This window comes from Anser brachyrhynchus, assembly GCF_964034855.1.
Source record: "Anser brachyrhynchus genome assembly, chromosome: 1".
Lineage (NCBI taxonomy): Eukaryota > Metazoa > Chordata > Aves > Anseriformes > Anatidae > Anser > Anser brachyrhynchus.
In genome coordinates, this window is record NC_137694.1 from 70109136 (window position 1) to 70134365 (window position 25230).

Genomic DNA, 25230 nt, shown 5'->3' on the forward strand with positions numbered 1-25230 from the left:
TTAGCAGTTTCCATACTTCTTACTGAGTGAGTGGAATCCTGCTCCATCAACCAAAAATCTCATTACTCTCTTCCAGGTACTGATGCATACCCCATTGCAGTGGCCACAGCAGATCTAGGGGACACTATTCCAGAGGGAGTGCCACTGCACCGGTTTGACACGGAGAACCTCAACAGCTTATGGTGATGCTCAAGATGCATGAGCCCGGGAGTGAAAGTAGGGACACTCAAGGGAAGTGGAAGAAGAGACATCTGGCATGATTTGGCTTAATTTATAAGACCAGAGTTCTACTGTGTATTTGCTGATAAATATAACATACTTGATCAGGAAGAATGAAAAGCTGTCTGATAATACTGGACTTGTGTTCAGTTTTCAGACTTGGATCTTATCATAACATGGGCTTCCAAACAAATCTTTGTAAGAAAGAGGCACAGGAGAGAAACTCTCTGTAATATCCACTGCAACTGTTGGCAGTGCGAGGGTAAACTGTAGTTAGACAGTATTAAAAAGCAGTAGCATTTTATAGTATTTCCGGATATATCCTGCAATATCTGCTTCCCATTTTCAACAGCTTCCGAGCCTCTCCTTCTTCCCTTTGAGCTATCAGGGATGTTAGCAAGAGTCTTTTCCACTCCCTGCTTTAACTGACTTTTCCAATTAGGAGCTCTGGATGAAAAGACCTGAGAAACACCCCAGCAACTGCAAGTGACATAAGTCTGATGCATGCAGGGCATGCTCTGCCCTCCCTTGCTGAAAGCTACAAGTGACTCAGCATTAGCTCAGTAATTGCTCTCCAGGGAATTTGAGACATGCCACTTCCATGCATTCCTGCCTACTTCAGCGTGAGGAGGAATCAGAGACAAAGAACACTCAAACATTGCCCTACCTCTGATAAATATACACCTCCCAACAGCTAATGAATAAGACATCTGTCAAGCTTTGTCTTGTGATCCTCATCTATGGACACAATCAAGGAGAAGCCAGTAGCAAAATATAGTATTTTTTTTGTGTGTGTGTTTAATAGCTGCTGCCTGTGCCACGAAGACACAGCATTTCATTAAGCACAGGGTAATAGCCTGATTCCCTTGGAGACTTACTGCTGGAAAACAGAACATCTCCATTCATAAACAGGCAAGGTCACCATGCACCACACACTCCTCAACGCACACATTCATTTTGGAATTAATGCTGAGATAACTAAGGATCTGCTCATTATACATTTCATATTAATGCAATAACACAACTTCATGTAGACCTAATTTTACAAGATCTGAGAAAAATGGTATTATGTTACATTTTGATGCCATCTGTTCATCTACTCCAGAATACATTGCAAAAAAAATCTGATTTCTAATCATTTTAATATATAATTTTACTCTTCATGTCTGATTTAGAATTTGAACAATTCCAGACAAGAAACATTTTAAAAGAACACACTAAGGTATTTGGTTCCTTCACATTGCATCACACTTTCATTACTTACGATTGTTTTTTTTATTCAGCAGGAGTTATCTTCCACCATATGCACATACTATGAAAAAGACAGTTTCACAAGTGTAATGCCTCAAAGTTTAAACCCCTATAGACATAATACATTTTTTTTTTCCACAGATTGTGCTAAGAGATATATGAAGAGAAATAAAAAATGATAGGCAATTTCTTTCAAAAATTCTGTTAAGTACTACCAGAAATCAGGAGTCCCCAGAGGACATTACCTGAAGAACCTTGGCATTAGGCAGTACAACTAATTTGTAACAATCTAATTCTCTACTTTCATCTTATTTCATCCTAAATAATATTTTTATCTGCTTGTCCAGAATATTTGGAAGCTGGCAACCTGTTTTTCTCCAGTTTTTCTTTCCTGAAAAACTTATTTTCTGGATGTAAAAATGAGAAATTCCAGAGGATAATACTGGGTCAAGGCATAACGTAGAAGGAGTGTTAATTTTTAAAGTGAATGTGAGTGGTCAGTAAAGAAGATTACACATAAAAGTAGAAAAAGTATTTTCTCCTAAGAACATATACAAGTAATGCATTACATTAAATCCAACATAATGTGGGGCAAAAGAATAATGATGCAGTAGAGATGTGTGTGTGTATAATTTCTAATAAGGAAGGGAGCGATCTTAATTCTAAATTTTCTGTGCATACTCAAACACATGCATTCTTTATCAGTGATTATGATCAAGAACGTCAAATACAAATGTTGCATACAGACTTGGAATAAGCTTTCTTGCATTTTTATTTGATAAGTAGCTCAGAGGCTCGCCAAACTGGAGAATGCAAACCAAAACTGTAAATGGCAAGTGTACTCTCTAGACTGTGAATAACTCATTGTGCGGTTTAAAGACATACAGCTGACTTAACTGGAAACAAACTGCAAAAATGTTAAGATAATGCTTCTTGCACTCTTCACCTACCAAGAATGAATTTCTGGAATTAACAATATAATCTCTAGAAAAGAAAAAAACAAAGGCTGTCAACATTTTCATATGGTAATTGTCTTTGACAAGGCAGGTTTCTGCCTTGGAGAAGCATTCTTCCTGTAAATCCTGTTTTCTACAAAGCCTGTAGCTGGGATCAGCACCAAAAGCAGTTCTTACAGGTGGAGTCAAGGGGACTTGCAGAACTGGGAGGCCAGCCATAGTGCTTTGCAGCCTTCCTCCTGTCACGATGGATCTTTCTGGAACCATTTCCTGATTGGTCCCTTCTGGACAAGACCACTGAGGGAAAATATACTGCACAAACGTGCAGTAAACTTCACCTCAGGCCTGACTAAATGGGGTCCTTAGAAGCACTGTGACCCTTACTGCAAGAGACTGTTGAGATGGTTTAGTTGTTCAGTTCAAAATGGACCTAAACTTTGTTATTATTATTAGTTTTAAATGAGCATTTTAAAGTGTCTGAGCCTATTTCTTTTCTTAGCCTGTCATTTTGGTAAATGCCATCCGTGTGTACATGTATACATTTCTGCATACTTTCCCCAAGGAGGACTGTTGTACTTTCCTTTCCCATGGGTGAAGGAAAGCTATTCTTGAGGTTATTCCATAGTGTTCTGAGCCTCACCACTGTTCCTTGGACCACAGCATAGCACACCTGACCGATTCACAACAGGAGTTTTCAAATTTTTTGTTGTGTGAGATATGCCTGATGTAGATATAGACCCTGTAAACTGAACCAGTCTGCTAAACAGAATTTGCTGTTCCTTGAACTTACAATATCATATTCACACCCTGCTGATTAGCTGAGGTCTACTTATACATTAACTATGTATAACAGTGCCCTCAGCACTGGGGAGCTCACTTCTATATCAGTAACAGAAAATGCAATTATACTAATCAAAGTAAAGATGCTCTCTTCTTTTAGAAACTATTCAGGACCTAATCCTTATCAACAATCTTTCTTGGTTTTGGACAAAGCCCTCATGTAACATGCTATATCTAGAAAAGACATAATATCTAGGTACGTAGAAGAAATGTAGAAGAAATGTGAAACCTCAACACTTTGGCCCTCTCAGTCTTTCTTGAATGGAAGACAGTTGTGTTGTCACAAGAGCCAGTTGTTATCTTATTGCTTTATTTTTGAAAGAATAGCATCAAAGATACATCCTCCTCCTCAGGGGTCCTGGATGAGTTGTGATCATACCCACTGAGTTTTGTTTTTTTTTCTTTTGAAGGCTTAGACACTTTCCTCTTCCTTTTACTTGTTTGAAAATCACTGAAGCAGCCTGACAAAGGTTCAAGGAGAGGTTATCAAGTCCTGTTTGCTGTTGGCATGCCTAAAACTGCTGACATATGCTAGGAAAAAAAGGGTACATCTAGTACAGCTGCATCAATAAAACAGCTACTAGGGAACCTCACCTAGAGCTAACAACAACACTAAGATGTACTGACAAACTGAAGAAAAAAACAGTAATAGTTATTTAAAAGAAAGAAAACCACCACCACAACAAAACAGAAAAAAAATCAAAATGCAAAAAGCCATGCAAGCATGACATATTTGGGACTTTGATGATGAAAACCGTTACCCACAGTTGTCAGTGATGAAAGCTGAAAACGTTCATTGAAAGAAAAAGTAATGAAAAACTGTGCACTTGACAGACTTGCAAAAAAGCAACCAGCATGATGGTTTCCTTTTATAGTACTCATGAAAGTTCTCTTAAACAGGAAAATAATCTATCCTCTGCCAAAAACACAAAAAAAATCAAATTGTTGTTGGACATATTAAAGATTTTTCTAGTTCGTTGTTTGGATGCCTAAACATAATAGAGAAAAAAAGCCTTCTCCCAGCTCTACTTTTTTTTTTTTTTTAATCTATACCACCTGTTTTGCCTCCAACTCCAGTAGAAGTAGGAGTGTTTATCCAGTCAAGCCCTACTCAGAATTTTAAACCAATGCTCTAAAGATATGTTGACATGTCTTGGACTAATTTCAAGTGATTTCTTGCCTCTTAGGGTCAGATCTGTCCCATCCTCTCATTCCACATTGTCTGGGTACAAATTCACACTAGCAGGAAGCATTAGCTTGAACTCTGCCACTTATCACAGCTGGAGGAGTCTGAGCAAGCTCATGACCTTACCACTGGCTTAAGCTCCTGAGGACCTGGAGTCCCCTCTAGATAACTAGTCTACCAATGTCTCCTTACACATCTCTACATCCAACACAACAGAGGCTTTTGACATCCTTCTAACACTAGAGATGTGGTTCTCACTGGGGTGGAAGTCATAAAGGTCTGTTCTTCAGTTCACAAGGCAGACTTAACTTATGCTTTCTGCAGCAGAAGACGAAAAGTTTGAAAAACTCCCCCCTACTCCCCCAAATGTGACAGTATTTTGTCATTTCCAAAGTGAGCTGTACTACAGCAAAGCACAGACATTATATGTTGCTCCTAGGTCTCATCTTCTGAAGCAAGTTTAACACCCTAAGTGCAAGGAGAAGGGTGTAATAGGCTCACTCTGTTTCAATATTTGAATATTATCATTCAAACATAAGTTTTGAAAGTGAGGAAGGAAAAGAGCTAGTTCATGAAAGCAAAATGCCACTTTTCTTGCCAAAAAGGACACTTCCTAACATGGCACGTTTTTGGAAAAAAAAATTCTCAGACAGCAATGCAGAAAAAGGAAGAAAAAGTTATATCACTACAATGTAAAATCCTGCATCACCCATCTAAATGAGACAGATTCAGGTTCATTCATGCATACTTTTCTTTTTATAGATAAAACAAAAAGTATACAAAGATTACAGTAGAAGATGGTATTTTGTTCTTATGAATTGAGTAAAACAGAAGTCCTATGCTTTACCAAGATTAAATGGATTTCAGACTAGATTCTAGAATAAAATATAGAAACTTACCTTGCATTTCAACATGTTGGCCACTCTCTCTTGCATTGATTGTCCAGCTTTTGGCCTTACAAGAATATAAACCGCTTTCACTTCAGGGCTGGAGCGCAGAAGCTTTTCCACCAGCACTTTGCCCATGAAACCTGTAGCTCCTGTGATAAGTACGGTCTTTCCAGTGTAATAAGCGGAGACCGAAGACATGGTGCTTTTTTTTTTTTTTTTGTCCTTCCTTTAACTGCCTGCAGGAGGTACCTGAGAAGATACAAAAAGCAGGCTTTTGAGATAAGACAGATCAGTTATTAGGGAACTGTAGTCAGAGATAAGTTTTCCCAGTCTTTCCCAGAGTTTTTTCCGAGCCGTTGTTATGAAGAGAAACACATTTATCTCATTCAATGTTAAGTGGTGGCCATGAAGATATGCAATTATCCCTATGAGACAAAGTAGGAATCTCCTCACAAACACTGCAGGCTCAAATGCTGCATTTTCCAGTGGAATTCCACTGTGCCAATGTACTGAGTTTACATGGCAAGGTTTTGGTAGCATGGGGGCTGCAGGGGTGGCCTCTGTGAGAAGAGTCTAGAAGCTGCTTCAAGTTAGATCAGAGCCAGTTCCACACAGCTCCAAAGGGACCCAACTGCTGGCCAGAGCTGAGCCAATAAGTGACACTGGTTGAGACTCTGTGATAGGAGATTTAAGAAGGGGAAAACAAACAAACAAACAAAAAAAACACTGCTAGGCAACAGTAGCTGGAAGAGTGAGGAGTGAGAACCAGCCCTGTGGACCCCAAGGTCAGTGCAGAAGGAAGGCAGGAGGCGCTCCAGGCACACAGCAGCTCCCCTGCGGCCTGTGGAGAGGCCCCTGGTGGAGCAGGCTGTCCCCCTGCAGCCCATGGGTCCCACACGGAGCAGATCTCCATGCTGCAGCCCATGGAGGAGCCCCTGGTGGAGCAGGTGGATGTGGCCTGGAGGAGGCTGCGGCCCATGGAGAGCCCCGACAGGAGCAGGCCCCAGGCCGGAGCTGCAGCCCGTGGAGAGGAGCCCATGCAGGAGCAGGGGGTCCGGGGGGAGCTGCCGCCCATGGGGGACCCATGCTGGAGCCATTTGCTCCCGGGGGATGGACCCAGTGGTACGGACCCACATCTGGAGCAGTTCTTGAAGAGCTGCTGCCTGTGGGAAGCCCACACAGGACCAGTTCGGGAAGGATGACATCCCATGGGAGGGACCCCACATGGAGCAGGGGAAGAGAGTGACTGTGAAGGAGCGGCAGAGACGAAGTTTTAGGGACTGACCGCAGCCCCCACTCCCCATTCTCCTGCACCAGTTGGGGGAGAGGGGGGCGGGGAAGGACATACTTGTTATTAATAGGTAATAAATACTATTTGTTAATAATAGGTAACAAATTACATCAGTCTCCCTATGCTGTGTCTGTTTTGCCCGTGATGACAATTGTTGAGTGATCTCTTTGTCCTTTTCATTGTATTTTCTCCATTTGCCTTTAGAGGAGAGGGAGTGAGAGTGGTTGTGGAGGAGTTAAGCTGCCCAGCTGAGTAAAATCACCACAGCCAAGCAGTCTCATTTCTTGTCAGTTATCACTTCGCAATGTGCTCAGTCTTTTCCTATTGACATTGCTTGGAATGAATTCATGGAGAACACTCTTTTTCCATGGAAGATACAGTACAATGACATTGCTCTGCAAGACTGCAGTATTGCAGTCTTGGACGTAGGTCATCACCTGCTTTATTGTGTGTTAAGACCAAAACTCATTCCACTAAACTCTAAGGAACATAGATATCATGTTTTCTCAACAATCCATGAACAGTTTAGGTTGTTTGAAATGCTTGCTGGAGATCCTTGACCCCTTCCACTGACTATACAAGGGGGCTGACATGACTAGGCTCCCACATGAAGTGTCCCAGTTAAGTATTTTTTAGTTAGATACAATGGTCTCAGGCCTGCATGTCCCCAGCTATCCCTATTCAGAGAAGGCTGAAATCTGAAATGAATCCTGCTAGAATAGCCACTCTCTTTAATAGGCTAACTCATGAAAGCCCCACCTATCTTTGAAGTGCTGCAGAATTCACAGCATGCTCAAAACACTTCCATTGCAAGGGAAAGGGTCACACAAAATAGAAAAATGCTTTGAAACAAACCTACTAAATTCAAAACAGAAACAAGAAGAGCAGTCACTCGAGTGCTCAAGAAGCATGACAGCCAGCAATATGCCCTTGTGGTCAAGAAGGCCAATGGTATTCTGGGTTGCATTGGGAAGAGTGTTGCCAGCAGTTTGAGGGAGGTGATCTTCTCCCTTTTCTCAGCCCTCCTCAGACCCCATCTGGAGTACTATATACAGTTCTGGGCTTGCCAGTACAAGAGAGATGTGGAATGACTAGAAAGGTCCATTTCAACCTCAACCACCCTGTGACGATTTCCAGGTCTCCCCTTCTGCAGAAGCTTCAGAGACAGCATTGTCTATTTCAAGTTTCTCAACATGAGTCAACTGTACACTAATTCCTCAGCTCCAAAAGCACAAATACATAGAATCTGCAATGCAGCATTTGTTGCACTTTTGCAGTCTGCCAAGATTCCCTTTTCTTACCCACTGTTCTGCATTTCTGAGACCTAGTAAGCCATTCAGATACAGTTAAGTAACTGAACTTAGAGCACAAACTGCAAGTCTTCACGCAGAAACACCTTACATGATGTATGGACCAACACAGTTGAACAAGAGCAAAGAGTTTAAAGCACTCTAAGAACTTTGACAATGTGACGGTAGGTTAAATTCCCTTCATCACATGGGATTGTGAGAGAAATATGTTTTGTCCACTGGCCCACACCTTCTGACATCTTTCTAAGGAAAGAGTGAGGTATCTCACCCCAGAAAATTCACCACCATTTATGTAAATCAAGAAAGACACCACAGATCATCCTTACAAGGTGTACATTGTTCACTGCAACAACTCAGGAACGCCTTTAGCTGGATTGTTTTCCCAATGACATAAGCACTCTCAAAAACAAAAAACAATCCACAGTCTGTGTTAGTGTGCTGTCATTATCCACATCTACACTTGGTGCGTCTACCCATATCTGACTTCTCATTCTGCCAGTTTTCACAGTAACTGTATTGCTACATGTAAACACTAAAAACATATTTCTAATAGGCTATAGTAGAGACCTAGCATCTAACGAAAACACCAAAATTTCTATTGAAAGAAATCTGTAACAAATCATCAGGCGTACCCTCCAATTTAGAAAGTGGGTCAAGAAGAAAAACTTCTGAAGGACAGTATTTTACATATTATTAGCTGTGGGTATTCTGGCTCAGTGAATTCAGATATTAGCCTACTTTCAGATATGGCCTAGATCACAGCTTAAATGAATGTAACAGGCTTGTAGAGGCCTATTAAAAACCTGTTCCTATCAAAGACCTGGCCACTTGGGAAGTTGGGAAGAAGGATAAACAGGTTAAACTGACTTGCGGAAAACGGACTCCACAATCAGTAAGATTGTAAAGTAGGTATGTTTATTCAGCGCTGGGCAGCACGGGGGGTAGTCCCACCAAAGTCGTGCGCACCTGACGCGGCAACTTGCCTTGGTTATATGCAGTAAAGAGTTACATATGCATGAAGTTTCACAATACGCCTATACATATTCATAACCTGTCCCCGCTTCGTATTAAAATTAGTTCCAAGGAGTCATTTCCATAAACTCCTCCCATCTGCACTTGCGCATTGTATTCTGGTGGTGGTCGTCAGGGGTCATGGGGATGAAGATTGATGACTCTTCCTTGTCACCGCTAGTTGACCTCTTGTCTTTGCACAGACTCAGTTGCTCCTTGGCTCTTGTCCATCTGCAGGACCAGTTTCTACCAGTTTCTTAAGATAGGCTCACTCTCTTATTAGGAGACTGACCTTGGTAAGGGGCCCGAGGCTTCTTGCTTTAGTTAATTTGCACAATGCACCATAGTTAGCAAAGACACTAAGTAGCATCCTAGTTTAATGCCGTCAGCGCTCTCTCTCTACTTGATAAGATTCTCCTAACTCCCTCTCTCAAAACTATTAGATAATTAATTTATTTATAATAAAAAGTCATCTCATTCAGGTTGGGAAAGACTGAGTGATATCGGAAGACAAATTTAAAAAACCTGAACACATGTGGAAGGGTATGCAAATCCAAAAGTACGTGCTAGTTCAGGCAGATGAAGATGGAGGTGACAAAACACTTAAGAGTATGACACGTCCTGCAAAGTAAACAAATTAAGGAGAAAAGTCCTTAGTCACTACAGGCCATAAAAATTCTACTGAGTATAAGGAAGCAAAAAGAGGAAACGTAAGACCATTGTCAGTCAGAGGATATTTGCTTTGAACTCACTTTCTGAAGATAAGATCTAACCTAACCTCAACCTAATATTCTGCTAGAAAAGAAGGCACATTTTTGAAGTAATTTCCATAACAGACTTGGAGATTACTACAATATATAACAATAATTGCTCTCTTTCCCACACTTCAGTAGCATAGAACATTTCCAAAATGCATCATTACGCGTTAATTCTTTGTATTACATTTACAGACTACTGCAAAAATAGCTGTTGAAATTTCCAACTGTGGACATAAATTTATTATGTTGTTTCATGTGGGTTCTCTATTTGAGTTATCCAGATTGGCTTTATTTGTTTTGGCCAGATGTTTGCTGCCTTCTAGAAGAATAACGAAAGAAGAAAAAAGTCATACTACTATAAAGCATTACTTAAAATTAGCTCCTGCAGCCAGAATTCTTAAAGTATTTCTGGAAAGGCACATCTGACAGGTATTCCCATACAGTATAAGACTATCTAAAATGTCTGTCTCCAAAAAATTCAAAAAAGTAGGAACACACACACGAGCGTGTGCATCTTTAAAACAATTTTGATATTATGGCAATGGAAACAGCAAACAAACCTAAAAGTGAATTTCTAGAGCAGATTGTTCTTAGTCATTGGCTTAACCTTGTAGGGTTAGAAGAAAAGGTAAGAAAAAATATACTTTGTTTTCTATAATAAAGCAGTCCAAGTCAGGCAGCATGTAGTTACCAGGGCCAGCTTCAGAGCTGGATCAGGGTGCTCAGGTCGTCATCCACAATAAAAATCCATGAGGAATGCAATCATATTTGCTTATTACAGGATCAGATTTATGTCTCCTCTACTACTTTTTCCCCTTCCTAAGTTAGCTTTAGAAAAAAAAGTACAATTATCTTGCACCCAGCTGATGCCACAGTAATCAAAGAGAATCTTGTATTTGCCTAATCTGCTTTAACAAATTGATGTTTTGAGATCACGACACAAAAACTACAATTCTGCAATCCACTGCATTCAGACGTATCCCTGAATCTCCACAGTTCTAACAAATTTAAAGAGGCTTTTTAAAAGAGGCTTTTATTAGGTTCGAAATTCAAATGCAGATTCCAGTTTATATTCCGAATATACTCTTAAAGAAATGAAGTTATTTTCCTTTCAATGTCAGGGAATATTGATTTATTTTATTTTTTCGGGGTTTTATTTTTAATGTATTTTTAAGAGTGATTTCATAGCAATATGTATTCTTCTCTGATTTAATGGATATTGTCTGTCCTTTAAAATGCTAAAAAAGTTTCAGAAATTTTAAGAAACCAGGGTATTTCTAGCATCAAAAGGCGTTATTCAAGCACTGCCTACTGAACCTTTGAATGTCTATTTCAAAGTACAAAGAACCGCTTACATTCCTTTTGTATTTTTCTATTTATTTGAATGTAATAATTTTATATATATATATATATATATGTTTCCTGCAGAAACTTATACTTTCTTCTTAATTTTAAGGAATAAACAATCAACACTGTGCATTAACTATTTCCCAACCAATTAAACATGTGATAAGAGAAAACTAAACTATTTGAAGTCTGAACCATAGTCAGGAGTTCTAGTAAGCTGACCCCCGTGGAGCTGAAGGAGAGCCTGGGGTTCCTGTTGCTTCCAAAACTGACTGGCATTGAGAAACCACTAAATTGTGGCAAAAAGCCCACACACAGACTTTCTGAAGTCCAATTCAGATAATTAATTGCAGGGAAGTCTTACAGTTTAGACACTACGCAGAGTAGGAAAGTAATCACTGGTGCCATCTAAATTACTGAACGCAGCATCTTTGCTGCAGTACACATCTCACAGATGCTGACTCATCTCAAATTATAATGTGAAAGAAACAGCTTTTAGACACCCAGCCAGGAACCACACAAGATCTCCTATAGACACAAGTACAAAAGCTGCTTTAAAGGTAAAGCTCTGTTACTGATGCCTGTAACAGTCTCCTGTACATCAGACATAAAGGTTGATCTGCAGCACTGCATTACAAAGCAGTCTTATGCCAAGGGTGTATGCCAAAGGACGAGACAAGCAACAGAAAAGATGGGAATCCTACTGACCTAATACTTTGCTCCTGCAAAAGAAAACCCACACAACCTCAACAGAAGCATAAAGTAAAGCTTCCTTCCCCCCGCCCCCCCAAGAGCAGATACATTTGAGCTGATACTTAAAACAGCTTATATCCCATGCTTCGTGTACTTTAATGATGCCAAATCTTACAGTGGTGTAATGCCAGAGGTTAGACTATTATCAAAGCAACAACAATGGGAAGGGAAATGTGTATCAATCTCATTCACTGTTGCTACTGCTGCTGCCCAGAGCAGGTCCATGGCTGCAGAATATTAAGAAGAAATGGCAAGATGGAGCACAAACAGCAAGAGCTAGGTACACCAGGGCAGGCTAATGTATTTCACTATGGTTTTCACCACTAAGATTTCCATGCCCTACTCGACTAGGACAGGGGCTATTGCAAAAGCTAATCTGTTAAGATATTTGCCTTTTCAACTCAGCAACACAATGAAAATCAAAAAAGAAAAAGGAGAGAGCTCAGAGCAAAAGCAAAGACAGTATGTAAATCAATATATGTCTAGACCCACAAGTGGTCTCTCTGCATCTCTTTCTATTTAGTCTGATTTAGATGAGTTTTCTCATGTCTGATGCACTTTCACAACTTTACCTAGGGATGTAATTTCTATAAACAGGAGAGTCAGAATATCAATATTACTTTTTTAGACACATAAAGTGTGATGAACCATCTTTAAAAATGCAATAAGAAGCATTTTTAAAACAAAAATACAGACAGCATGAATCTTTTAAGACAAAATATTTTTGGCCACTTTCTGAATATATTTTTTTATCTTGGATGCAAATATCCCATCATACATAAGACAGTTTTCTTTAATCAGGATTCTGAAGGTTTTATAATTAACCTGGGACATGCAGAGAAAGTAAAATTCCAGTATTGCTTCAGAGAACTTATACAGCTGAGGTCAAAAGCAGCAATACAAAGTGGTCACAGACTATTTCAATCTCATCAGTTTGCTTCCTCAGTCTATTAACTGTTTTATGAGCTTAAAATGGACCTAATACTGGGGATGCCTGAATAATGTATCTTCATACAATTGTCTCCCCCAGCCCCGCAATGTGTGACAGAGACTCCACAAACTCTACACGTAATTACAATACATAAAACCAATTCTTTCTAATGTGCATGTCTTCTAATGTGCCTGAAAACATCTGTGTATAATTTCTTGCTAGTTAATCACCAGCAAATAAACAATCCCATGATTATGACTCGAGCTGTTAGGAACAGTTTGACCTTTTCACTTTGGTGGTCAGTAGGTGCCATACTTGAACATCAAGCAGTTTTCCTCCAACATTAATACATAAACAGAAATTGCACGGTCTGAAGCAAATCAGGATAATCTAAGGAGAACACGTATATGGATGAAGAAGCAGAAATAGCTAAAAGTTAGACACCTGCACATCAAGTCCTATGGAGCAAAAGACTGAAAGAAAGCAACTTTCTAACCGATTTATTCGTTCAGCAACAGAATGCTCTGTTCTGTGCTTAAAGAAGAAACATTAAAAAGACAAAGAAAAAATGTAATAAGCATCTACATATTTCATTTACACACTTGCTCTGGAAACCATAGGATATAACAATGGCTGTTAATTCACAGTGAAATCTTGAGCATATGCAAGAGCCTCTGTTGTGCATGCTCTGTCATTTGATATGTTTTATATGAATGTCAAGGTTTTCTGAGCACCAGGCTCTGCTTCAGAGATTTCACAGATTATTTTTAGCTCCAAGACATCTGGAAATAATAGAGCATGCTATGGTCTTAGAGTCACAGAGCATGGTCCCATACCATGCACGCTAGCAACATCTGAAGTAATGACTTGCTTTTACATTACATACACAAATAACAGCATCTCAGAATATGATAGGATGTTAGTTCAATGTTGCACTCCATTTTTGTCAACATGAACAAACAGATAGTAACAACAATGATGCACTGAAGTTATGTAATATATTGTTGAAGGTTTTCAGATACATAAAAGTTTGTGACACTTGATGTCTGCTAAGAGGTAGAGGAGATTTTAGAAAATGAGGCAAAGATGATGTTAAAATGGTGTAGGAACAAGTTAAAGGATACTTATGGTTTGCTGAACCTCCATAGTTATTTAATAGCACTATTAACCAAGAAACAATAAATGAACAGGCAAAGATAAACCTTCTCTCATACAGCTACAGAATTAAAAGGAAGGGCATAATCCATCTTTTATATAGGTACTAATGATGCTAACAGAGCTCAAAGAAATAAAACCCTATGATTCAAAGATGGACACCTTCACAGCCAGACTGAACTCCTGATGATAATCATCTTTACAAAAGAGATTTTGCTTCAAGCAATTTACACAAAATATAAAGTGTTGTTGCTAGCAGCCTGAAAGTTAAATCACTTTTCTCCAGCTAATATATTTCAAATCATTTTTTGTTTGCCAGTAGTACTGACTCAATTCCATAACACTGTATCCACATAGCAACAAACAGGGAGAAGCTCCCATTGCTCCTGAAAACCCTTCCCAACCTGAAAACTGACACCAGGTTTGCAATCCATTTCAATTTATAACAGTTAAATCTAAAGAGACAGCATAGTTAAGAGCTGCATACAACAGGTAACACACACAGCTGGATCCTGCAAACTCCTGAATGCGACATGGCACACAGACACACTTTTAATCCCTTTGAAAGCACTGAGTTGGGACTTGTGGGCTAGAAATCTGTAGTAATACCCAGATATAGGACAAAAGCTTGAACTTCCAGATTTTGTCCTTGCTTAAGCACTACCTGCACAGTTTCACAGATTATCTGACTCTCCCAAGGAGTCCTAACTCTTTTTGACTGCTGTTAGGAACTAGAGCAGAACAAATGAAACACAAGGACCACTGATGTGAAAAAGCCCAGGAACCACCTCCTGACTTTTCAGAGAAACCTATTCATCTCTCTCAGCATTGTAACACCCTCTCTAAAATTGGTGAAAACTGAATACAACTTCCTAGGAGCAAAACGATCATCATCAAAAGGACAACCCCTTAGTGTCAATGTTTTTTTTGTTTGTTTTTGTTTTGTTTTTACAAAAATGAACACTCATCTAAGCCATACTATGTTCTTTTTTTTTTTTACAGCTACATCCAGTAGTAACTGTAAATAGAAAAGATGAGTAGCTTTGTACTCCTATGCAGACTTATCATAATATATTCCTGTTAATGTTAAGCTTCAAAACAATGCAAAACAGTGAAATGACTGAATGACACTAGCTGCACAACAACCAAACAAAAAAGCCTGTACGAATTCAAACACACAGGTTTACCCTCTTTAGTGTCTGATGACCTTAGAATCCCCTATTCAATCTGTTTGGATTTCCAAAGCCTTTTTAAAGGCTTTTATGCTAAATACTAAAGAAAAATCTTCTCTAGTGTCTCCTTTAGTAATGTGCTTGTAAATGTGCATACAATGTAAACACATACTTGTGTTTACATATGCACACATGCACAGAAAACCACTTTTAGGTTGTAGACACAACAATCTGTTAACTATATTTCTCCATTAGTCACAGCCATTTGGGGGTTATCAAAACCACAACTATCTTTTACATGCTAGTAGATCTACAATACCAATTACTGTAAATTTTCAAACTATAACAGAATACTCCTTTTACTCCACCCCCACCATAATGTCCAAACTCACCAACTACTCCCTTAGAAGACATAGTAAACTACTCATCAACTGAGAAGCTCTTGATATGTTGTCAGCAGAACCTCTTGATGAGCTTAGATATTATAGTAGCATAGCATATACTGCTTAACAGAAAAACATGGTGAACATACAAGGAAGTCTAGCAGTCCTGTGACAGCAAGCTAAAATGAAATTTCACACTTTAGATCTCAGATCTATCAGAGTGTAAAAATTACCTGCTGTGTTTGGCCTCAGACTTAGGTTAATTAAATATATATATATATTTCTTTCTGAAAGCTAAGCATAGCATTCTGAGCATTTTTATTTTCAGCTTTTATTGAAAAGGACAGCTAGAACCCTACCTCCTGCCTCCGTGGAGACTGAATGATGAAAATGCTTGGAATATTTCCCACACAAAAGAAGTTTTCTTAAAAGGATGATCAGAGGAACATGAGAGCCTACATTATCAATTTCGTGACACAGTACATACACACATTTTCAAAACCAAATATATAAGATGCTATCTTCAAATCATCTTTTCAAAATTAAACCAAAACCGTGGTATTTATCTTTTAATCTGTATGTCTTTTACCTCATTTGTTCATCAAAATTCATATAGGCTAAACAGAAACGAGTAGTTTTTCCTCCTTTCTCCTACCTTTCTCTATTGTTCACACTTAGGGCATTTGATGGCACCTGGCCATACCACAGACAACAGTATTGGTCTCATTTGTTCCATCCAGCTACCGAAACAGGACAGAAAGTATCTAGGTTTGTGCTATTTATCACTCTTCTGTGAAGTGAAAGTTCTCAGTAGACAGAGCAGGATAAAGCCCTTCAGGAACAGGCAAGAAATGCAACCAAAGGAGCCCATGTGGATGTTTGTTTACACTCTTCAGTGCACACTGTTAAGCCATCTTACTCTGCAGCAAGACAGAAAACTGGGGTTCAGCAACAAGCTCTGCAACAGTTGGCTGTGCCCCCTGTTTTGTTGAAGACAATTCCACCATATTTCATATCCATATTTCAACTATGGTGCATTGACACATTTGCTGCCACAGTCCTGAACACTAAAATCTTGCAACATACACACCTATACTAAGGCAGCTACAGCAGCTGAGTCACGGCTGTGTCACAGCATGGCAGGACACTGCCATGTTACTCTCATGGAACAAATGCCACAAATGAATATCTCATTCTACCAATGGAAATGCATAGAAACCAAAGCAAGGAAAAACTAGCAAGCCTCCTACCAGGACCCATGTGTGCAGTGTTGAGAAGGGCAGAGGAGACACCAGTATGGGCCTTGCCTACTTCTGGAGAGAGGGTGAGGAAAAAAGACAGCAAAAAAATATAGAATGCAAAACACATACAAATATAAAGCATCTTATTTCTTATGACAGAACACAGAGACAGAAGGCATTTCAAAGAGACTCAGTGATGTTTTTGCCTCCCATCCTACCATTCTGGTACTCTTCCCCTGCTTTATCTGACTGCCCCTGTGGCAATGCAAGCGCACTCCTGACCTCATTAATCTGGGGAGCTATTGCTTCTAGCAAGACAAGGGAAGCATGAAGTGATGATGCATAGCTGATTGCCTCTACTGCCCCCAAGGCTATAGGATGGCTTAGGGCCAGGTGCTGAAATCCTTGGAGGCTGCAAGTGCACAGTGGGACTAGTAGGCTTGCCTCTGCTCCATCTGACAGCAAACATCAACCCAAGAGATGGGAAGTTTGTTTGTTTCTTGTTTTTCCTGGGATCAACAAATGCAGCTTGAAGGCAGCATGAGCTAGAAGGTCTTGTTTTCTCAATACAGGGAATGTAGAAAAGCCCAGCTAGCCTAAACTCAGAAGCTTCACTAACCATGTGAAAACAAGCAGTGTATATAAATAGATAGCTCTACTAACTTGGGTGCATATATCTTGCATGCTAGCTGCTACCAATAGAAACAGGAAGAAGACACTGCAAAACATACCTTCTTTCCAGAAAATATGAAAATGGCTTCAAATCAAGCCAGCAGCAAAGAAGTTTGTAAGTGTCTCCATGACTATTATCTCAGAGTCACTCTCTTTATGTAGAATTTCCCATTCAGCTCCTACCAGCAGGCCTTCATCTCACAACGAAGGAAGTGTGCAAATCCAGGAGACCTCCTTGGTGTGCTATATCCCAAAATACTCACAGCAGCTTACAATTACTGTAATTCTGTGATCTCTAAATGCACTGAGCCAAAATTCTCTTGGGTGATATCCTACCCATCTTCAACACTGATGGAGTAGAAACTGAACTCTTCTTAAAAAAAAGTAAGTTTCCTTATGACCAACGGACCAATAGCTGAAAGAAATGTAGAACAACTTACAAGGGTCTCCTAATGTGCCTTTGAAAATTGCTTCTTGCAGTGTTCACCAATTGGCTTGCTGGTAACAGAGTCTACTTAACATGGGACATGAGTACAGATCACAGAGACGGTAGACTTTTGTCGAGTGGGTGCTAGTTCAAGAAAGGAATTGGATTGAGACCCCCTCATTTCTTGACATCTGACAACTTAGCCACTGCCAGTCCATAGATCTTTGTACATAGCAAGCCAATGAAATAGTTTAAGATATAAATATAAAAGTACATACAGTGCAGTTCGTAAGGTGTCAACAACACACACAGTCATATTTACTCTTAGAAATATATAAAAATGTATTCCCCCCATCCACCACTCTTCCCTTACTTGAAACCCAGCTATGAGCAAGCAGAACTAATTCTACTAAAAGACAGCGTCTCAGTGAGAACATTTTCACAAAATCTTCCATAATTCAATGGGCTGCACTCCTTATGCTAAATAAAACTTACTTTCCTGAAAGTTTAGTTACTCCTTAGCTGTTGGACGCTATCCTTCAGCAATGCTGAAGAGACTGAAGTGAAAGGTGAAATATAATGCAAATAATTCTGTCCCGGGTGGGGAAGGAGGAAAGCTTGTATTGCCATTTTGAAATCTTGTTTAGTTTGATACTAATCTCAGCTAACAAATTGACAACTCCTTTGCAGGGAAATTGAGAGATACGAATATTATTCATTGCTTTATGCAGAGACGGTATTTTCAGTGCTTTATTAAGAAAAGTAAGATTAGTTAGCAGAATATTTTTCTGGCCACATTCCCTCAGCACAGAGCATCACTTTGTGGAATTATCTGGATCCTTTATGTTTTGCTACCTCTTGATCGTTAGAGGGTTTTTAGAAGATTTTAAGGATTTCTGACTCTAATTATTAGATCTCTCCCTCTTCTACCACAAAGAAAACTAACAACAGAAACAAAACTAGAAAAAGAAAATGTTAAGTGAGCTTGAGTACACTTTTTAAAAATAGAGATCTGATATTCTGAAACAGAAATATACCCCCAGCAGAGACTAAAGATTTGATGCATCCCAAGCTCTATGGCAAGGGAACTATGAAAGCATAATGGTACCAGTCAGAATAGGTCTCTGATCACAGCTGTCACCTAGAAGTTACTGGAACGGAAATCTTTTTCTAGATTTGCATATGTAAATCAGTAATACAACAGTCATAGCAAACACAGCATAGCCACATTAATCCATTGCTTATGTTCTTAAAAATTCCTTCTTTTGTTATTAATGCGTTCACTCATACACTGTTTTATACATATTAAGTAATGATCTCTGAAATACCCTAGAGAAGCTAAGTAGATGTGTATTCTATTATCGTAATGATTAGAAGCGAGGGGATTCACAGTGGCTGTTAATGAATTTGAGTTAATGATGCATTGCCAAGCATCCACTTTTTTTTTCTCTTTTTGTGAGTTGTATTCAGTTCTATGAGATTGTTTAGGTCATATTTTAAAAGGGAGGAGAAAACTTCTGTTTCACAAACCAAACAACACAACAGCAAGAAGAAAAACACATGGATATTGTAAAATATATTGCTTTCATCAAAATAGTTGCTTCTGTACTACAACTTCATCAGTATCGGCCATATGTAAATAAGAAAGTCTTAAAAAAATAAAAGATTAAGTGACCAATTTCTATCCAAAGCCTACTTGCACTTTTCTTCGGGTACTTTTTTTTTTTGTCATGCAGCTACTCCTCTGGAGTGCAGTCCAGACTGTGGATTCCAGGAGGGCATTAACAGCGATATGTAGAAGAAGCCAAACTAGAAGATCAAAACAATACTTTACAAGTCAGATCTTCTCATAAACTGCAAGTCAAATGAGCTCCTTAAATCTCATCACTTGTTTTCTGTAGAAGATAGGCAGTACAGCCTGTAGATTTCTCTCCCCCCAGTTCTCGAAGAAACACAAACATTTACTCTTCAGATAAAGGGAAAAGAGCAGGAAGAGGAAACTAAAGAAAATTCCCTGGAGTTACTGAAAGCTGTGTTCAAGGAACTCTGCTCAGCACATCAGCAGCTCTGAATAATCAGGCAGCTCTGCAGCACTGGGAGTCTTTCAAACACACTTCTCTAGGAATACAACAATAAAATGTAAACAGCAAACGCCTCTTGACTGACACATACTGGCACAGAGAACAAAATTTCTCCATTTTCACATACAGAGACTGATTTCCCCCCCTTCTCCTGTATTTAGATGATTAAAGATGACAAGGAACATTTATAAAAGTTTAAAAATCCAATACTGCGTGTAACATAAGTGCAGCAACAAAAAAGGATGGTCAGACTGTACTAATGTTATCTAGTACAACCTCTGTGCCTTGAAACAGAAAGAAGGTAGGAATGGGAAAGAACTAATTCCATGAAAATACAGTTCCAGATCTTCTAAATGTTCAAGAAAATTGAGCTTAAAGCACTTGAATAATCCTGTTGAAATCAGTACCAAATTCAAATTAATGCATGTTTTTCTGTATCACAGAATACCTTCTGCTCCTTAAGCTCTCCATTCAAAACTTACATGCTCCTGCTCTGAATAAAATGCATTTTATTTTATTTTTTTACTTCCAATGATCAGTAGTTAAAATGTTATTTGTCTGATAATGTCCTAAAAACTAGATGCATGTGCTGACTTTCCATAGCTCATGAGATTAATATCCCTGTGGAGCAGCACCCAGCCAGCCTCCTGCCACCAGGAGGATCCTTGCCCCTCGAGCAAGAAAGTGTAACAGTATACAGCCTGCCTACTGGCAGACATTCTGGGTTGATTAACATCCATCCATCCTCAAAATGCAAAAGACTGTCCAAAGCTGTGAAGGTTATACTATCAAAACTTGCTGTGGCAAAAGAGAGCTACAGGAATACATGTACAAAGGCATATGACATGTTTCAGATGATGGATGCCAGGTATGCTCCCAGATTTTTCTACTGCAGTGTCTGATCCACACACATACTAAGCCTTACAGTTAACTGTCTGTTCAAAATGAGCAGCTTTCTCTCAGTACTCTTCTGTTAACATAAATGTATGTGGCTACTGATGTTTCAGGAAGTTAGTAACAAAACATACCAGAGATGCAATATCTCAAAATAGTTGGAATTCACAAACTCCTTATGTTCTGTGCACCCGTGGTCTCAAGCTTTGGTACAAGTACAGAGTGATTGTGACTCTAAACTATAACCTTTTTAATGTCTTATTTTTAGAAGCCTTTTTGCCTCTTGTAGCAATTAGAAATTGTTATGCTCCAAGGTAAATTAGCTCTATTGTGACTACATAAGCATTAGCATTTGATCAAATATCTCAATAGAAATAAAGGGCCACTGAGGACCTTCCTAAATGGACGAATTTATCCACACCATTTAAGAAAAAATAACTTATGACTCACTTCTTATTTATAATTTCTTATCATATTTTCCAGGAAATTATGCACTTTTTGACTTTTATATGACCTCACGATCTTGGAGACAAAGCTGGCAGATTATAAATATCAAGTAAATGTTACTACTTCTGAAACTATCAATGTATTGCTTAGCTTTTAGTTTAGTTGCACTGGAACATCCAGAACAGGCTCGCCCTACCTCACATGTCTCTAGTTTGTGTACTTTAATTTTGACATTCAGAATAAGCTCAACAGCCCTCTGTTAATTAATTTGTGCCAATCAGAACACAAAAGATTTACATCTCAAGTCAAATCTATTAGGTCCCAGATCTTCACAATGCACTGAAAGTCAGTCCCATGTGGTTTCTGTCCTCAGCCCAAACTCCGTAGATGCTGTGAAAACATTAAGTGACTGTGTAACAACATGTGCAAAGCAGGCTACCTCTCAATAAATAAACTATTATAAGTCTCTTCTACTCTAAATTAGAACTTAAATGTATCACAAATTACATAATTGTCCCAATTCTTCAGACGCAAGCTGGTCTGTACAACCTCCAGAGGTCCCTTCCAACCTCAACCATTCTGCAATTCAAATTTCCTAGTTATTCATACAAAGAATGGCTTGGAGATGTATAGAAAATCAAATTATTACTTAATCTAAAAGTATTGCCATATTTGCTGGAAACGCCCCAGTCTTGAATTTTTACTGCCTAACTTTGGTCTAGATAAGAGTCCTATTAAAAAAGGCTGAAGTGAGCAGATTTGTAGATTGCCAGGCTGAAAATTTTAAGCCAAAATATACACCTTAATCGAGCAGGGAATAATATGTTGCATGTATTCACACTGGTCTTGCTACAAGAAAGAAAGTTGTCTTAATTAACAGCCAAGACACACACACTGACCTGCCAAAAAGTAAGTAGGACACTTCCTGCAATACAGAGATAGTTACCAAAACAATCACACAGAGTAAGGCTCCAGCTCAATTACACATCTTAGGAATAAGATTAAAAGATTCCTTCAGTTTTTTTCCTTTCCAGTTTAATAGCTTAAATGCGGTACCACTCTTGGCTGTGAAAGTGAGGCAAAACAGAACAGGAGAGGTGTTTCACTCTGATAGTTTATTTCTTAAAATCTCTGTAGCATAGAATCTTATTATAGGAACAACTTTTTCCCTGGTCAAAACAGCCCAAAACTCAGCGTATTTGGCTTCCTGTGATTTTTTTTTCTGGCTGAGTACTCACAGTCTAAGAGGGTCTCCATTATAATTTTTGCCAATTCCTGTTCCTGACCCCTTTACAATAGGATGACTAGGGTGAAAAAAAGTGGCAGTAAGAGATTTGTGACCTGTGAATCCTCAGTTCATCAGAAGGGTACTTGAAGTCACAGAAAAAAAATGAACTGAGGCTGCCTTAGTTTGTACTGGAAACCAATACATAATTTTTGCAGGTTTTAGGAGATGTAATTATTTTGCCACCACATCCACCCCCCTTTGATCTTATATCGAACACACACTGAAGAAACATGCATCTTAAGAACCAAACGGTAGAGATTTCCTGGAGAAGGTATAGCCCTAAGCAAGCAGAAGAGAAAAAAAAATCATGCCTGTGTATGTAGCTCAGTTCTTCCAATAGAAGGAAAATTAACACTCTTACAAAAATTTATCTACATGCAGTTAGTGTAGTCAGGATAGTCAAACTCTAGCAACACAGGAAACTTCAGCAAATAAGGCTGAGACCAGACAATCTTTCCTTTCTATTTGCCATAAGGATAGCAGGAAGCAGAAAAGCGATTACTTACTATGAAATAAAAATGCTCCAAGGTACATTGGACACACGCAATCATGACAGCATATAAAATGGGAGAGCTGGAACAGTTACAGACAAGTTGACACAATAGCTAAGATGAGGCAACAGCTGTTTTTTTTTTTCATTTGACAGTCCTTTCTGGAAGGTATAGCCTGTTCTTTGCACAACAGATGCAACGTTTTGGTTAATTTGCAGTTGAATGGAAAGATGAGTCACTTATCAGAAAACAGCAGCATATTTTAAATTTCAGTCCATAGGAGCAGAACTGCTATGCACATGACAATCTATAAAGACAATTTAGTTCTCCTTTCCTAACACCCAGGAAAAAAAGTGCCCCTTTATTCCAGAGTTCATTATACATTCATTTTCACTGAAATAACTTAATATGATGCTTTCATATTCTTCTTCATGAAGAATTTCCATATCAAAGGGAAGGGATTACAGGCTGTAGTACCTTCTCATGTCATATCCTAATGACAAACTGATGGGTCTAGCAAAAAAAAAAAACACACCTCAGAATATGGGGAAAGTGCATGAACAACCTCAAAAAAGGAAAACTGTCAGTGTTCTCTGCTGTGGATCTCCTGCTTGTGCTGCTCAGTGGTGTGAAGCAGAGCTTCCTTGCACAGAGGCCCCAGAAAGGGGCCTTGTTTCCTATGGGACTCCCTATACCTGGCTGAACACTAGCCTACTGTATGTTGAGGGACCAATTTTAACCAGTTCGTTGTTTTGCATCCATTATAACATCAAATTCTCATGTTTCTCATGTTAGGAATCAGTTTAGCCCAGAGGCTAAAAAATAATCAAATGCTAATTTGATATCTTTACAATATGACACCTGGGGTAAGCTAATTGTTTTCTGTTATTGTGACTCACAGAGCAGGTGTTTTAGAGACAGCAAATGAAGAGAAAAAAATCACACAAGCTACTTTGGAAGCCTTTTTTCCATCAAAATCATATAAATATCATCCTGATTAAATACCATCCCACATGAATAAATATCCCTTTCACAGACGCATTCATTGCAGGGTAACAGCCATGCTGATTTGGAGATCTTCATGACTGAGCTGAATTAAACCTGGACTTTATAAAGTGTTGCATACAGGCCCTGCTTCTCTCTTTATACTTTTCATCTCATTAAGCTTCAGTAAGCCATATTAGTTTTGTTTTTCTACCTAGACAACCTCTTGTGATGAGGTTTTCCTTTGAGAACAGAGCTTCCTAGACTTTTTATACCCCAAAAGCAAATATTCTGCCATGTCATAATACAGTTGAAACAGTGACTTTTCTGAAGCTACATGTACATCGGAAATCGTGTTCGGCAACTTATGGGTAATTTTCTCTCATTTTTCCTTTATTTTACCAGCATGTTTCTGTCACTTTTATTGATGTATTTAATTCCCCCCCCCCCCCCAACAAAAATATTGAAACAAAATGTTTTTCTTGGAGTCAAGGTCATTCAGAATCAACTGAAAATAAGTCACTTGTTCAAGTCTTGTATCATTTTGACATTGTTCTGCATCCATCTTTATTACTATTATACCAAAGGATAAGTATAGCTTAAGTAGTTCACACTTTCATTACCACTGTCAGGAGAGGTTCTCTTGATACACCATATCTCCCAAGAGACCCACATATGCTAATCCTGGCATATGCTGGGACCTCCACTCTGCTAGATTTCCCTGGATGCAGAGCAAGAGACATTAACGTGATTCACTAGGTCAGGAGTGATAAGCCAGTGACCCCAGCTCATAGTGACGACACCTCTGAATTGTCCTCTCTAGGACTCACCAAAAACAGTGGAGGAAGTTATAACAATGTGAAAGTTGTCTTTAAAAAAAACCCAAACCCTTGCCACCATTTTGAAAGTCAACATTTTTCATAACCCTCCGTTCTGCAACAAAATTGAGATTTTTAAAATTCTTATCCTCTATAAAGATAAATGTTGAAGCTAACAGAATTCCCCAAGGGAAGGGAACACTGAGTTTTAAATCAGCTCTAGTTACTCCTCCTCCTTTCATCTCATATCAGCACTTGAGGTGTTCCACTATTAAATTTTCCCTTTATGTCTTTCCCAGCCAAATCTTTTACTTAAGCTGTTCTTTAAAAACTCCCTGTTACCAGAGAGAGATGAGATAGAGCATCATTACTCTCCCTCATGGGAAAGCATAACATCTTTGCCAAAATATATAAAATTGCCTTGTGTTCATTTT

At 38.9% G+C, this 25230-nt stretch overlaps 1 protein-coding gene across 11 annotated transcripts in view; it reads right to left on the bottom strand.

Annotated features, from left to right (window-relative positions):
• FAR2 (fatty acyl-CoA reductase 2) overlaps nt 1-25230 on the bottom strand; it is a 156814-nt gene that overhangs the window by 85668 nt on the left and 45916 nt on the right. For all 11 annotated transcript variants that reach the window (XM_080599316.1, XM_080599319.1, XM_080599320.1 and 8 more), the window contains one exon: nt 5352-5591. In XM_080599316.1, coding sequence (XP_080455442.1) covers nt 5352-5540 — 189 coding nt within the window. In that variant the 5' untranslated portion in view covers nt 5541-5591. The remainder of the gene's footprint in view (nt 1-5351; nt 5592-25230) is intronic.